This window comes from Pseudorca crassidens, chromosome 15, assembly GCF_039906515.1.
Source record: "Pseudorca crassidens isolate mPseCra1 chromosome 15, mPseCra1.hap1, whole genome shotgun sequence".
In the NCBI taxonomy this organism is placed as follows: Eukaryota; Metazoa; Chordata; class Mammalia; order Artiodactyla; family Delphinidae; genus Pseudorca; species Pseudorca crassidens.
In genome coordinates, this window is record NC_090310.1 from 22,338,468 (window position 1) to 22,353,256 (window position 14,789).

At 49.7% G+C, this 14,789-nt stretch overlaps 1 protein-coding gene across 1 annotated transcript; it reads left to right on the plus strand.

Annotated features, from left to right (window-relative positions):
• Positions 1–155: 155 nt before the first annotated feature.
• Positions 156–13,073, plus strand: UMOD (uromodulin). The gene is made up of 10 exons (XM_067705113.1): positions 156–249; positions 1,418–2,194; positions 2,291–2,398; positions 3,533–3,741; positions 4,692–4,840; positions 7,161–7,406; positions 9,925–10,087; positions 10,678–10,759; positions 11,706–11,747; positions 12,783–13,073. Exons 1-10 carry the CDS (start codon positions 156–158, stop codon positions 12,842–12,844), a joined length of 1,932 nt encoding a protein of 643 aa, XP_067561214.1. The 3' UTR covers positions 12,845–13,073.
• Positions 13,074–14,789: the final 1,716 nt, after the last annotated feature.

Consider the following 14,789-nt stretch of genomic DNA (forward strand, 5'->3'; position numbering starts at 1 on the left):
TGTGGGGCTGGAAGTTAAATCATGTGTTTATCCCATCCGTCTCTGTTCACAGGACTTCAGGTGTCAAGGACAAGTTGGAAACCCCAAGAGGCCAACCTTTCCTTGCCTTTGGGAAAGTCTCCCCAGACCAGAAGTAGCTGAGAAGAGCAGAAAAGATGAAGTGGCTCTTCTCTTCGACCTTAATGTGGATGGTAGTGGTGGTGACCTCTTGGGTCGTCATAGCTGCAGTCTCTGACACCTCGGCAGCGAGTAAGTGCTGTGTGCGTACAGTGAGCAGTGCCCATGTTAGCAGAGGCGGTTTCGATCCCTCTCCTATTATGCTTGGGATCTGCACAGTCTTTATTCTAAATTCATTTCTTACTCTATAATGTACATAGGACTCACCCAGGAATTTTACTAAAATGCAGATTCTGATTCAGTAAGTCCAGAGTGGGGCCTGAGACTCTGCATTCTAACAAGCTCCCAGATAATGCTGCTGCTGTGGTCCTTGGATCACATATTGAGAGACTAAAGTCTAGAACATCACTAAGGCCCCCGGCACTTCACTGGAAGGTCAAGAACATATTCAACCACACAGGAGATTTGAACACACCCAGGTGGCTCCCAAGTACCTCCCGTTTAACACTTAAGTGACCCTTCCATTGGGTTGCACATTGCTCCAGCTTTTCCTTGGAGAAGGGAGCTGGCCACCACCCCACAACCCCCAGCTGGGGTACTTTGGGACAGAGAGTAAATACCATCGTGTTGTCGTGGTTAAGAGCACACACCCTATGGTCCTGCCACCTCGGTTTGTGTCCTAACTCTGCTGCTCACCAGTGGAGCAAGTGGCTTAAAACTTCTGAATCTTGTTTCCTCACCTTTAAAATAAGGGCAAATACAAAAGTCATTCCCCAGGGCCATTGGAGAGGATTCAATGAGCTAATGAATAGAAAGTGCCTATCCCAGCGTCTGGCATATACTAGGTGCTTAATAAACAACAGCTCACTATCTTTACTGTTATCGCGTTGGCCAGAAGGTTCGTTTGGATTTCTCCATACGATCTTATTATTATTGTCACAGAGGAACAAAGTGTGACTGCCACCACCAGATAGAGAGAGGAAACAGGGAAGGAGATCTGAGCAAAAGGCATAGAGTGTACCAAGTCGGGGAAGGGGTGACAGGGTCACCTAAGTGCTACCAAAGGTCAAGAACTCTGCATTATTCCTCTGGAGGTGGAAAGGTGGACATTTGAAAAGAAGACACAGCTTGAAGGCAATGCTTAGACACCATCAGGGGAGTTTGGTTTGTTTCTTTCGAAGGTGGTCGGCTATGAGCTAAGTCTTAAAGAACGTGGGTACCCTAAGGGACACGGGAAGAGTCTCTGGGTGACCAGTGGCCTAGCGGCCTCCACTCTGAGTCTGGTTTCTTCTGTCCGCAGGAAGCTGCTCTGAATGTCACAGCAATGCCACCTGCTTGGAGGATGGGGCTGCCACTACGTGCTCCTGCCAGGCGGGCTTCACTGGCGATGGCCTCGAGTGCGAGGACCTGGACGAATGCGCCACTCCTGGGACACACAACTGCTCCGCCCCCAGCAGCTGCGTGAACACCCCAGGTTCCTACACGTGCGTCTGCCCCGAAGGCTTCCGCCTGAGCTCCGAGCTCGGCTGCACGGACGTGGATGAGTGTGCAGAGCCAGGGCTCAGCCACTGCCACACCCTGGCCTCCTGCGTCAACAGCGAGGGCAACTACTCGTGCGTGTGCCCCGCGGGCTACTGGGGGGACGGGAGGCACTGTGAGTGCTCCCCGGGCTCCTGCGGGCCTGGCCTGGACTGCGTGCACGAGGGCGACACGCTCGTGTGCGCCGACCCGTGCCAGGCCCACCGTATCCTGGACGAGTACTGGCGCAGCGCCCAGTACGGCGCGGGCTACGCCTGTGACTCCGACGTGGCCGGCTGGTACCGCTTCGTGGGCCAGGGCGGCGTGCGCCTGGCCGAGACCTGCGTGCCCGTCCTGCGCTGCAACACGGCCGCCCCCATGTGGCTCAATGGCACGCACCCGTCGAGCAGCGAGGGCATCGTGAGCCGCAGGGCCTGCGCGCACTGGAGCGGCCACTGCTGCCTGTGGGACACGCTCGTCCAGGTGAAGGCCTGTGCCGGCGGCTACTATGTCTACAACCTGACGGCGCCCCCCGAGTGCCATCTGGCTTACTGCACAGGTGAGTGGGTGACTCCCTGCCACCGCCACCGGGCCGCGTGGGCGCCCCGAGGGACTGGAGCGCATCTTTGTTGATTGTCTGTCTATAACCCTGCAGACCCCGCTTCCGTGGAGGGGACGTGTGAGGAGTGCAGTGTAGACGAGGACTGCAAATCGGATAATGGCAGATGGCACTGCCAGTGCAAACAGGACCTCAGCATCACTGGTGAGGCCAGCGGGGAGGAGGGGAGGTGCTGAGAAATGTCAGCGACCAGGGGAGGGACACATTCCTGTGTGGGAACTGGGGGCCTGTGGGGATGATCCAGGGAATGCTTATTACCCAATCTGAGTGGAAAGCCGGTCCGGTAACATCCATTTAATCCAGCAAGAAGCTCTCTGGGCTCCCAGAGCTTGGGCAACAACCTCACCCCCAGCCTTCTTTCTGAGGCCCCCTGCACCACAGTGGATACGCAGGTGGCTGCCACCGGTTGGCCCGAGGCTACCTGAACCATATTCCTGCAGCACAAGAATGCAGGCGTGGCCCGCAGTCTGCAGTTTCTTGGGCCCGGCCCTCCACTGACCAGCTGAGGACCCTGAGCTGGGCCCTGGCCATCTCTAAACCTGTTTCCCCATATGTATAATGACTGAAGCAGGCTAGTATTTCCCAAATTCCCGTCCTGATTTTAGTCACATCCTTCTTTTAAGTAAACTTGGGACATCGAAGTTCACTGCTGTGTCTGTCTGTGGGAAGTAACACTTACCCTACGTAGACAGTAACAGTAAAAATGAATACAATGAAAGAAAGTTATTCAATTTCAGCAGCTGTGTAAATACTTCAATTTAAAAAGTCCAACCGTATTTTGTTATGTGCTGCAAATACTTAGCCAGAGGTCTGTGCTCTGTTGTTTCAAAGGAAAATTACCAAGTGTAGGGCACTGAAAACATTAGCAGCTATTGAGGACTGTCTCCTTGATGTAGAAAGGATGGAAAGAAATTGCAGTTAACTTATCAGCTTTTTTTGTTTGCTTGTTGTGTTGTTTTGTTTTCTTTTCCTGGGATTCAATGTTATTTAATGCCTGGGCAGTGAACGACCCAAAGATAATACTGTTCTTTGTATACAACCTACTCTTAGGGTAACATGGTCTGGTGGTTGGTCGCGTGGATCCATCCAGTGAGCTGGGAATCCAGTCTCATGTCTCCATGTCTCTCAGAAGGGAGACCACAGCGGCAGACCGAAGCGAGTCTGAGTACCCCCAGCTGGTGGCCAACCTGGCTAGCTGGGACTGGGCCCTGGGGATGTGCCGTACCCTGAATTGTGGTCCCAGACCTCCCTCCAATCCTGCCTTCTCAATCATTTCAGATCTCTCCCTCCTGGAGCGCAGGCTGGAATGTGGGGTCAATGACATTAAGCTGTCCCTGGGCAAGTGCCAGGTCCAGAGCCTGGGCTTTGAGAAGGTCTTCATGTACCTGCGGGACAGCCAGTGCTTGGGCTTCCCTGAGAGGGGCGACCGGGACTGGATGTCCGTGGTGACCCCAGCCAGAGATGGGCCCTGTGGGACGGTGATGACGGTACGTTCTGGCCAACGTGGGACAGGGTCAGAGCACTGCCTGGTTCAAGCCTAGCCCTACCACTTGCTAGCTGTGTGAGTTTGGGTGACTTAGTTAACCTAGCTGTGCCTCAGCTTCCTCAGCTGTAACATGGAGTAATAATAGTACCTTCTGCATAGGGTTAAGAGGGTTAAAGGAGTTAATGTGTGTGAAATGATTAGGACGGTGACTGGCACATAATAAGTGCTCGGTAAATGTTAGCTGCAAATAAGAGGATGATCCATAGTGATAGTTCCCCATTTTACAGATGGGAAAGGTGAGGCCCAGACAGTGCAATGACTGTTCTAAGCCAGTAGGTATCAGCGCTGAGTTCAGAAGCAGATCTGTTTGTCTCTGGCCATCCTGGGAGGCAGGGTCTGCATCACTGATGTTTGTAGACCCAGGACCTCAGCTATAGAAGCCTCCTCCAAAGGGACCCAGAGGTAAACACTTGTGTGAGTGGGCTCTGCTTCCTCCCATCTCCCTCATCCCCCAAAAGAAAAAGAAAGAGGACAAAAGAAACAAGGAAAAAATTGTCATTTGCCAGATACGGTTTTTTGAAGTTCCACCATTAATGATGACTCGGTACGTGGTTTTCAGTCTTTGTAGTGTTTGCGAGAGGAAGCATGGGGTGATGGGAAGAGTCCAGGCTTGTTAGAGCCCCCGGACCAGGGGCAAGTCACGCAGTTCCCATGAACTTCTGTCTCCTTTCAAGAGGCAGGGAGGTGCTTGCCTTGCCTCTTAGGGTCATTGCATGGTCAGTGCAATGATGCAATATGAGAGTTTAGCTGGGGTGAGGGAAGGGGGCTAGCACATGAGTCGTGCTCACGGAAACTGGGAGGGCAGTTTCAACACCTTTGGCTTTGAATCTTACTCAGATTCTATGCCCCTTTTCCCACCCTCCCTCCCCCCGCCTCCCCACCCTAACACAGAGGAATGAAACTCATGCCACATACAGCAACACTCTCTACCTGGCAGATGAGCTCATCATCCGTGACCGCAACATCAAAATCAACTTTGCGTGCTCCTATCCCCTGGACATGAAAGTCAGCCTGAAGACCTCCCTGCAGCCAATGGTCAGGTGCGGCCAGAGAGGGTCCCCAACGTCCCTGGCCGGCTCCACCCCACAACCCCTTAGGCACCAGGCCCTTAGCTTCCCTGTCAACTGCCGCCCATAAGAAGCTGGGTGGAGGGAGGTGGCAGGGAGGTAGTGTTGGACTCCATAAGGAGCCCCTAAGGAGCCCAGCTAGGAAGTCTGGGGGCTGCTTTCAAATCCTGGCTCCATCCCACAGCTGGCTTTGGGAAGTTGATGGCCCACTCCGAGTGTCAGTCTTCTCATACGTGAAAGGGGTGTGGCAATGCTCGACTGTCTTTCTTAGAAGCACAAAAGTGCTCTGCAGAGGTGAAACCCATGTTAGGGTCCCTGGCTTATCAGAGGGGTAGGGTGGTGGGACCAGAGGAAAGGAGGGAGAGGTCTCAGTTCAGACCTGCTATGGGACTGGGCAAACTGTACCCCATATCTGGACCTCAGTTTCTTTCTCTGTAAATGGAAGGAGTTTGAATAAAGAGGGGTTTACAATTTATGCTTCTTGGAGTGTGAGGGTCTTTAACGAGGTGATTTAGGGGTGGGAACCAGAAAACTTCCACCCACGTTGAGGGCCACATGAGGTTTTATTTTTTTCCTATTTTTTAAATTGAAGTATAGTTGATTTACAATGTTGTGTCCATTATGGTTTATCACAGGATATTGAATACAGTTCCCTGTGCTCTACAGTAGGACCTTGTTGTTTATCCATTCTGTATATAAAGCTTACATCTGCTAACCCCAACCTCCCACTCCATCCCTCCCCAACCCCCTCACAAGTCTGTTCTCTATGTCCGTGAGTCTTGGCAACCACAAGTCTGTTCTCTATGTCCGTGAGTCTGTTTCTGTTTCATAGATAGGTTCATTTGTGTCATATTTTAGATTCCACATATAAGTGATATCATATGGTATTTGTCTTTCTCCTTCTGACTTACTTCACTTAGTATGATAATCTCTAGTTGCATCCATATTGCTGCAAATGGCATTATTTCATCCTTTTTTATAGCTGAGTAGTATTCCTTTGTATATATATGTACCACATCTTTATCAGTTTTATTATTTAAAAAAATAAAAGGATCCTGTTGCTGAATAAACTTGAAAATCTCTGAATAGGATGAATCACAAGCCAATGAAGCTGATACTGGAAAAAAATAATAGTTGTAATAATAACAAGTGTTTACTGAGAGCTGACCATATGTCAGGCATTGTGCTAAGTGCGCTCCATGGAACATCTCACTGAAAGCTTAGCGCACCCCAGGAGGTGTAAGTATTATTATTATTCCCATTATACAGATATGGAAATTGAAGGTCAAAGAAGGTTTAGTAAATTGTCCAAAGTTGTAGAGGCTAGTAAATGACAGAGCTGGGATTCAAACCCAGGCCGTCAGGCATAGAGTCCCCACTCTACCATGACCTTTTCTTTGAAGCTTGCCCACGGTCACATGTTCCCTGGGCCAACCAGACTTGGGGAAGGACACTGGGCACTGATGAGGGTGCTTGGCTGACTTGAAGGAAGACAGTTACTCATTGTCTGCCTTTGTGTGGAGTATCACCTGGCCAAGCAGTGCCCTGGAGCAACGTGGCCATGTCCCAGGCCTGGTAGGTTGCAGGGAACAACACATCTGTATGCAGATCTCTCTCTGGCTTGAGCTAGAAATCTCATTCCAGTCTAACCAAGTCCAAACCAATAACCCCATTCTCACCTCTGAAATGGACTTCCACATGACTATTCCTCATGTACCCCATTTCCTCGGGCATCAGTCTTTCAGTGTCCTTTGTAGGATAATCCCATGGAGTCTACGTCAGTGTGGCTGTTTTTAATGTGATTTAAAATAACCCATTTTACAACCCCCAATCTTCTGCTGTAGGTGGAGCCAGAACTCTGACTAAGGCCTGTAGGACTCATAGCCCATCTTTTTAAACTGTTCTGGATTAAGACCAAAAACGGAATCTCGGTGATTCCCTAGAGAAAGTGCTCGCGGCCCTTCTTGAACGCAGGGGCCACACCTGAGGGGGTGGACATGTTACAGAAAATACGGTCTATGGATCAGAAGCGGCAGCATCACCCGGGAGCTCGTTAGAAAAGCAGAACCCTGAGCCCCACCCCAAACCTACAGAACCAGAACCTGCATTTCACCAAGATCCCTAAGTGACCTGTGTGTAGTTTACAGAGCAATGGTTGGTGGGTTCCAGTCCTATTGCTGGATAAAAATGCAAGTAACTGGCAGGACCTGCTTAGGAATGCAGACCAGAAGGGATGACCTGTCTGTTGTTGTTCTCAGCTCTGGTTCTCTCACCAGCCCCTCTCCTCCCGCAGCGCCCTAAACATCAGCATGGGTGGGACCGGAACGTTCACCGTGTGGATGGCGCTCTTCCAGAGCCCTGCCTACGTGCAGCCCTACCAAGGCTCCTCCGTGACCCTGTCCACCGAGGCGTTTCTCTATGTGGGCACCATGCTGGATGGGGGCGACTTGTCCCGGTTTGCACTGCTGATGACCAACTGCTATGCCACACCCAGCAGCAATGCCACAGACCCCTTGAAGTACTTCATCATCCAGGACAGGTAAGGCCCATGGATGGAATTTGGGAGCAGGGAGGGTCTTTGGACTTGGATGGGTACAAAGTACATTTTTATATTCATTCACCTCTAGCTGAAGTTTAGCATTGCCATTCCTTATGATATAGGCAAGAAACCACAGAAATATTAGCAGGACATATGAAAACATTTGCACACATCATGCTTTTTAGTTACTATAGTATTAGAACTTCTACTAGAAATTATTTGATGTAATATCAAATCCATGCACTTGTAAATATATATACATTTATATAATAGATATGTAAATATATAATGCATGTATCAAAAGTTTTAATATTTTAAGAGCTATGTTTAATTGGTTTTCTTTATAATCTTATGTAATTTAGTTTATGCATTTAAGGCATTATTTTTGAGGAGGGAAGCATGGGCTTCACCAGATGGTGGAGGGGGTCCAGGACTCAGAAAAGGATGAGAAACCTGATGGAGAGGCAGGCCCCAGGCAGGAGCAGGCTGGCACTTGGCTGGGAGGAGTGCAGTGAAGGTACGGTTAGCCAAGGGCCAACTGAAACAGGCAGGACACAGATGGGCTGCTTTTGGCTCAAGTGCATTAGAGAACCATGAACCACACTGTGAGAAAGTAGCTCACAGTTTCATTCATAAATTGAACAGATGTTTTTGGAAGTTTACGTGTGCCAGGCTGTGTGAATAACAGTGAATACAAGGGACAAAAATCTCTGCCCCCATATAGCTGATATTCTAAGCAGGGAGACCAACAATTAAACAAAAGTGACATCCATGGCAGATTAATGATGAAGGGGCTATGGAAAAAAAAACCTAAGCAGGAAAAGGGGAGGGCATTTGCCATTTTAATAGAACAATCAGAGAGAGCACTCCCAGGAGACCCTGACCTATTTCTGTTTCAGTTCTCTTAGAATCTGCATGGTCAAATCAAGGGGGGAAGTCTCAGCCGGGTGCTCATCTGAGGCTCACACTTCTGTTATTTGCTAATCTCCCTTTGCAACGAAAAGAAAGGAGAGTAGAAGTCTGTTTGGGGCCTTTTCCAGTCAACAGTGTCTAAGTAAAATGTAATAGCACTGTTTTACTTTATATTATTAGTATGGTCACGTTTTATATATGGCAACGAATACTGGTTTGCTATTTGTGGTTGTGATCTTCTAAAAAATAGATGTATTTCAGTAAAACGGTGTGTAGATTTAAAGAAAAATAGTAATAATACTATAATAATGTAAAATAATAATACAGATATTGGGAAACAGGAAAGCATTCATGGAGACGGTTTCTGGATAAGGCAAAAAAAGAACTGAAATTTGGAAAATGCTGGCATGACCTCGATTGGGGCATCATGGACACTTGGGGTTCATATCTTGATTTTGCTATTTCTTAGTTTGAGACACAAGTCAGCTCATCTCTCTGGATATTCATGTTCTCATATGTGAAATAGGCATAAATAAAACCTACCATGCAGGGATTTTTTAAGCTTTTTTTTTTTTGTCTGAGTATAAAGGTAGAGCATGTACATTGTGGGAAGCTTGGAAAGTTTTGAAAAAGAAGCATGAAGAAATGCTGGCTGTGGCCCTGTGTTTCTGCCGTGGCATGGGTGGGAGCTGGGCTGAGGACCGCCAGTCTGTGAGAGGCTCAGAATATCACGGGGTGTGTAAAGAGGAGACAAGTTGGGGAGACCATGGGCAGCTAGAGGAGACACGTAGGTGCCTTGCTTGGGTTGGGTGCCTGGGGCTGTCGAGGGCAGTGCTGGGTGCCACTCTCTCTGCCTTTCATGAGGTGGGTCCCCTTAACCTCAGGGCTTTTATTTTGCCAAGCGAAGTCGGATCTGAATTGTAGGGGACACAGAGCAGAGTGAACACCACCCCCAGAAGTTCCTTTCTCGCTTCTCCTATGCAATCATCCTTCAGCCCCTTTTCTAAATCCATTTTGAGCAGATCATGTGAAAGGGCAGACAGGGTACCTGATCTGCCTGCCGAGAGTACTGCTCCAGCCCAGCACCCGTGGGAGTCTCCGAACGTGCGGTTTTGAGTTTCTATCCATGTGTTCGGGTGCGTTGTGTATGTGTGTAGATGAGCACACACACTCCCATTTGGTCAGTGGCTCTCAGTGCTCAGACGTTTCCACTGTTAAAATTAACACCAGGCACCAGTGAACAGCCAATAAATGGTAGGTAATGATTCCTGCATGCCATTTCCTGGGAAATCAGGAAGTGCTGACTTTAGGATGGTTGCAGCTCTGTACCGATGACATTTTTACTTTAGAATCATATATATGTATCACCTATTGTACGTCACATGCTGTAATAAGTACTTTGTAATTTTAACTCGTTTAATCCTTGCAACTGTCTTATGGTGTGGGCTACAATTATTATTCCTCCTACGTAGATAGGGAAACAAGCTCAGAAAGGTTAAGTAAATGGCCCACGGTCACACAGCTAATAAGTGGTGGAGTGAGATTTAAATCCAGGAAGTCTGGCCCCAGAGTGTTTGCTTAACCAACCATGACGTAAACTTCCCAGATGTCCACTCACGGAGGACTCAACCATCCAAGTGGAGGAGAATGGGGAGTCCCCTCAGGGGCGCTTTTCTGTCCAGATGTTCCGTTTTGCTGGAAACTATGACCTGGTCTACCTGCACTGTGAAGTGTACCTCTGCGACACCGTGAATGAAAAGTGCAAACCTGTGAGTCACCTCCCCTCCCTCAGCCTGCTCGCCACGCCCTCCGCCACGCCCAGCTCCCATAACCGAAGACATTTGGCCACAGGTTCAAAGAAAACATATAGACATGTTTCTGTTTTAGTACAGGGGTAGACAGAGCAATAAGATGAGGCTGCTGTAGCCGGGCAGGAGACCTAGGCTGTGGGGAAGTCAGGTGGGGTCAGGGCAGTGCAACAGGACCTCTGGCTTACCTGCAAGCTTGTGTTCTAATAACAGAAACTGACATTTTTAAGCACTGAGTGCGACTTATGTGTGTAAACTTTTTAATACTTCACAGCGGCTCTGGGAAGGAGGTATTTTACCAGTCCCTTTTTCTATATGGGGAGAGAGGCGCAGAGGCTCAGTGACTTTCCTAAGATCATACATCTAACATATGGGAGAGCTGGGACATGAGCCCACGTATACCGATCTCCTAACAACCCCTGCCTCTACCATCCTCAAGTCCCGGCCTGAGGCAGGAGGTTGCTCCTGTGAAGGGTGTGGCCCACTCCCCCTGGCAGGGCCACATGCAGTCTCCCTTGTGGAAAGGTTTCTTTGTCACCCTCTCCCTGCAGACCTGCTCCGAGACCAGATTCCGCAGGGGGGGCTTCATAGACCAAACCCGTGTCCTAAACTTGGGTCCCATCACACGGAAAGGTAAGAGGGCCCCTCCCTTCCCCACATTCCTGGCAAGAAATGTTCTCTGGAGGTGAGGAGGGGTGACAGAACCTGGCACTTGGGGTCTTACTGGGGTCTGAAGAACTGGAGCAAGTAAATCCTGCGAGGCGAGGTAGACTATAAGCTGCCTTCCTCTTGCCGGTTCTCATTCATTCATTCATTGCACAGCTGGCTTCTCATGCCTGCCTTGTGCCAGGCCTTGTGCTAGTGGCTAGGGTCTCAGGATGAGCAGCAACAGGTACGAGGCTGGCTCATGTGGCACTTACGGACCAGGAGGGGAGACATCATTCAAATAATCATGTATCTCTGCAGTTGCGATAAGTGCAGTCACGAAAATGGATCAGGAACTCTGAGCTCTTACGGCAGGGGGAGCAGACCTAGTGAGGAGGGTTGGGGAAGAATGGAGCTGAGGTTTGGAAATTGAGAAGGGATTAACTAAGAGGGGTCAGGAGAAGCAGAGGAGAGGGAGGAATCCCAGGGAGAGAGTAGAGCATGGGCAAAGGGCCTGTGGCAGGAGGGAGCCTACCGTGCTAGAGTAACTGGGATAAAGCCAGGCAGGCTGGAAGGAGGAGGGTGAGCTGATACAGGTTGGGGACCAAACCATGTGAGTCCTTAAAGTACTTCTTCTCTTTCTTCTCCTCCTCCTTCCCCTCCCCTCCCCCTCCCCCTCCCCTCCCCTCCCCCCTCCTCCCCCTCCCCTCCCCCTCCCCCTCCTTTTAATTGAAATATAATAGACATGTGGTTCTTGCTAAGGTTTTGGGCCTTTCTCTTGAAAGTAGCTGGCAGCCCCTGAGGGGTCCAAAGCAGGGGAGTGACATGATCAGATTGGGGTTTCAAAAAGACCACTCTAGCTGGAAGGAAGAGCAGATGGAAGGGACTTTACCCAGGCTTCCCCATGCACTGATCCTTCTGTTTCCTCCCACAGGGAGCCAGGCCACAGTCTCAAGGGCTGCTCCCAGTAGCTCGGGTAAGTTCAGGTCCTCTTTGCACAGGGACTTGCACCAGAACCTTCCTCTGGGGCTTTTATCTGTGGGCCCAGGGTATGCTGGAGTACCTGGCCTGCTCGAGCTGAGCTCTGAAGAGGTGAGGGCACTTACGGAAAGTCTTGGACCTGGGGCTGCACACATAGCGATGCTGTCCCACAACAGTGTGCATGGACGCAGGCACGCACAGACAGGTGCCCAAGAACAGAAGTCACCCAGACGTTCACACACACACGAGGTCACGTGCACATATTCACATTCACACACAGAGGTGCGTGACAGCTGTAGCTGCATGTGTGCATATCTGTGTATACAGACACATACTCGCTTGTTACACACCTGTACACAGTGAACAAGCACACACTCTAGATCTGAACCTTGGGCACTTCCTGAAGCTTCAAGGCTCATCTCTGACACCTTTTTCAGGATGCTTAGTGCCGGGATGAACACAGCAGAAAAACAAGAAACGCTGTTTTTCTGCTTCTCTGCTCCTCTGACCACAAAGGCCGGGGACCGGTAGCATTTTCACGGCCCTTGATTTTTATGGCCACTGAATTGACTGAAAATCTGGACGAAAAGTGAATCCGTGTAACTCGTGTCCTGCTTGGCTCCTGGAACCTAGATCCGAGCAGGTTGTTACACCAACCTAGTATTTGACTTGAGCTAGTTCATCCCAGTATCAGTGAGCTCAGAGCTGGAGAGTCAAGGTATCCCCAAGAGGCTTACCCTTTGCGAATATCCCTCAAGGGCACCAAGGTTGAGTAAGTGCCCTTTTGAGGGGATACCAAGGCTAGTGCCTGCGGAAAGCCTGCCCTTTTCAGATTGGCCCACCTGGGAGGGCACCTTTTTCTAATTGGTTTTCAGGACAGATAAAGAGAAAGCTTCCTTTTTCTAACTGATCAGCCCAGAGAGGGTGTCCTTTCCTATTGGTCAGTTTAGAGGAAGCAGTTCATGTTAGTTTTGCACATAAACTGTGCACATCAGTGCTAGCAGCAGCCCTGTAATTACTTTCCTTTCAGGGCTCCTGAAGGTCTGGTTGCCTCTGCTTCTGTCGGCCACCTTGACCCAGATGTCTCAGTGATCCGTGGCTGGAAACCCTGTGCTCTGTGGCTACCAACTCGCTTCCTACTGACTGGTGAGGCGATGCAGGGTAGCACTCTACTCACAGAGAAAGGAGGCCACATTTCAGTCACTCTGCTCCTGTTTTCTCCCCTTTAATCCTTGCTACCAAAAAACAGCTTGTGTCTTTAAATGCTGCCTTCTCTCAAAATGGGACTTGTGATATGTCTGCACATGAGGCCCCTATCTCCTTAAATAGTGTTACAAAATAATAATTTTGAAAAGTTCAGTCTGTGAGTCATTTATTCACTCAATAAGTATTTATTGGGCACCTGCTCTATGTAGGCACTGTCCGTGGTGCTACGGATCCTATGATGAGAAAAACCAGACTCCATCCCTGCCGTCATGGACTTCATGGTCTGGTCACTGAGACTGGGTCCAACTCTAGTTCTGTGAGCTTAAATAAAGTACACAATGTCTCTGAGCTTCATCCATCTATCTATCCATTCAGTCAGTCAGTCAAGAAATATTTGCTGATCACTTACTATGCGCCAGGCACTGTGCTAGCTGCTGGGGATACAGCAGAGAACAAGCCCTGCCCTCCTGGAGCTTAAGGTTTGGCAGGGGAAAAAGAACTTGAACAAGGAATGATAAGTGTGTCAGGCACTGCAGAAATGGAGGGTGTAACAGGGGGCTGCTGCTTCTGCATAATGGGGATAATAGTGATACCCTCACAGGGTTCATTCAGTTTTCCAGAAAAATTTCTTTGAGCACCTAATATATGCCAGGCACTGTGCTAGGTGCTGGGGAAAGACAGACGTGAATAAGATAGACACAGCCCCTGCCTTCTGGAGTCTCACAATCCTTATAGGTGACGTACCTGGCACGTCGTCGGGACCCCTCCATCCTTTGCACTTCTCCCTCCCAATGTAGAAGATGTAGACCTGTTTACAGGGACTAGGCAGCAGAAGCAGAAGGCGGACCACTAACCCCATTGAGGGGGGATGCTTTGCAAGGGGGGCCTTCAGGAGGCTCCTTGCACACACAGCCAGAGGCTGCCCAGGAGACCTGGATATCCCAAGGGGCTCTGGACTTCTTTGACTAGTGGACCAAAGGAAGCTGATGCCGATGGGAAACGTCCACCTTGATGCCAGCTGCTTCCCTGGATGGACCCCAGCCATGGCATTCAGGAGAGACCAAGGCCCTGACCCATTATTAGAACCTCTGATCCCAGGGAAAACCACACGTGTGTATCAGCAAACTGGGGACTGTGGGGACAGCATATCTCAAGTTAAGGAACCTCTTATCACACGCAGACACGCACTGAATCCCCATGCCTGCTGCCTTTATGTAAGAGCTTTACGTGGGAGGACGTCCATGGTCAGATGGGCCTGGCTAGACATGTGCAGAATCATCTATACTTTGATTCAGGTACAAGAGAACATAAAGAAAAACAAAAACAAGGGCCAAAGGCAAGAGCCAGGAGGAAAAAGCACATCAGAATCTATCCTTTTGTCCCTCTGTTCCTTTCCTTTTCCTTTCCTTTATTTTTCTTTCTTTTTTTTTGCGGTACGCGAGCCTCTCACTGTTGTGGCCTCTCCCGTTGCGGAGCACAGGCTCCGGACGCGCAGGCTCAGCGGCCACGGCTGATGGGCCCAGCCGCTCCACGGCATCTGAGATCTTCCCGGACCGGGGCACGAACCCGTGTCCCCTGCATCGGCAGGCGGACTCTCAACCACTGTGCCACCAGGGAAGCCCTTTCTTTCCTTTTTTGCTTGCTATCAGATAGTTATTCAACTCAATATTCAACAGAGATTTTGAGCATAAATTCAAGGCCGGACGCTTTTATAGGCAGCAGGGAAACTGACAGTGATCAAAACAGAGCCCTTGCTGGTAAGGAGCTTATGTTTAAAAGGGGGATACATGTAAACAATAGCTGTGTGATATGTCAGGTGGTAACAAGCACT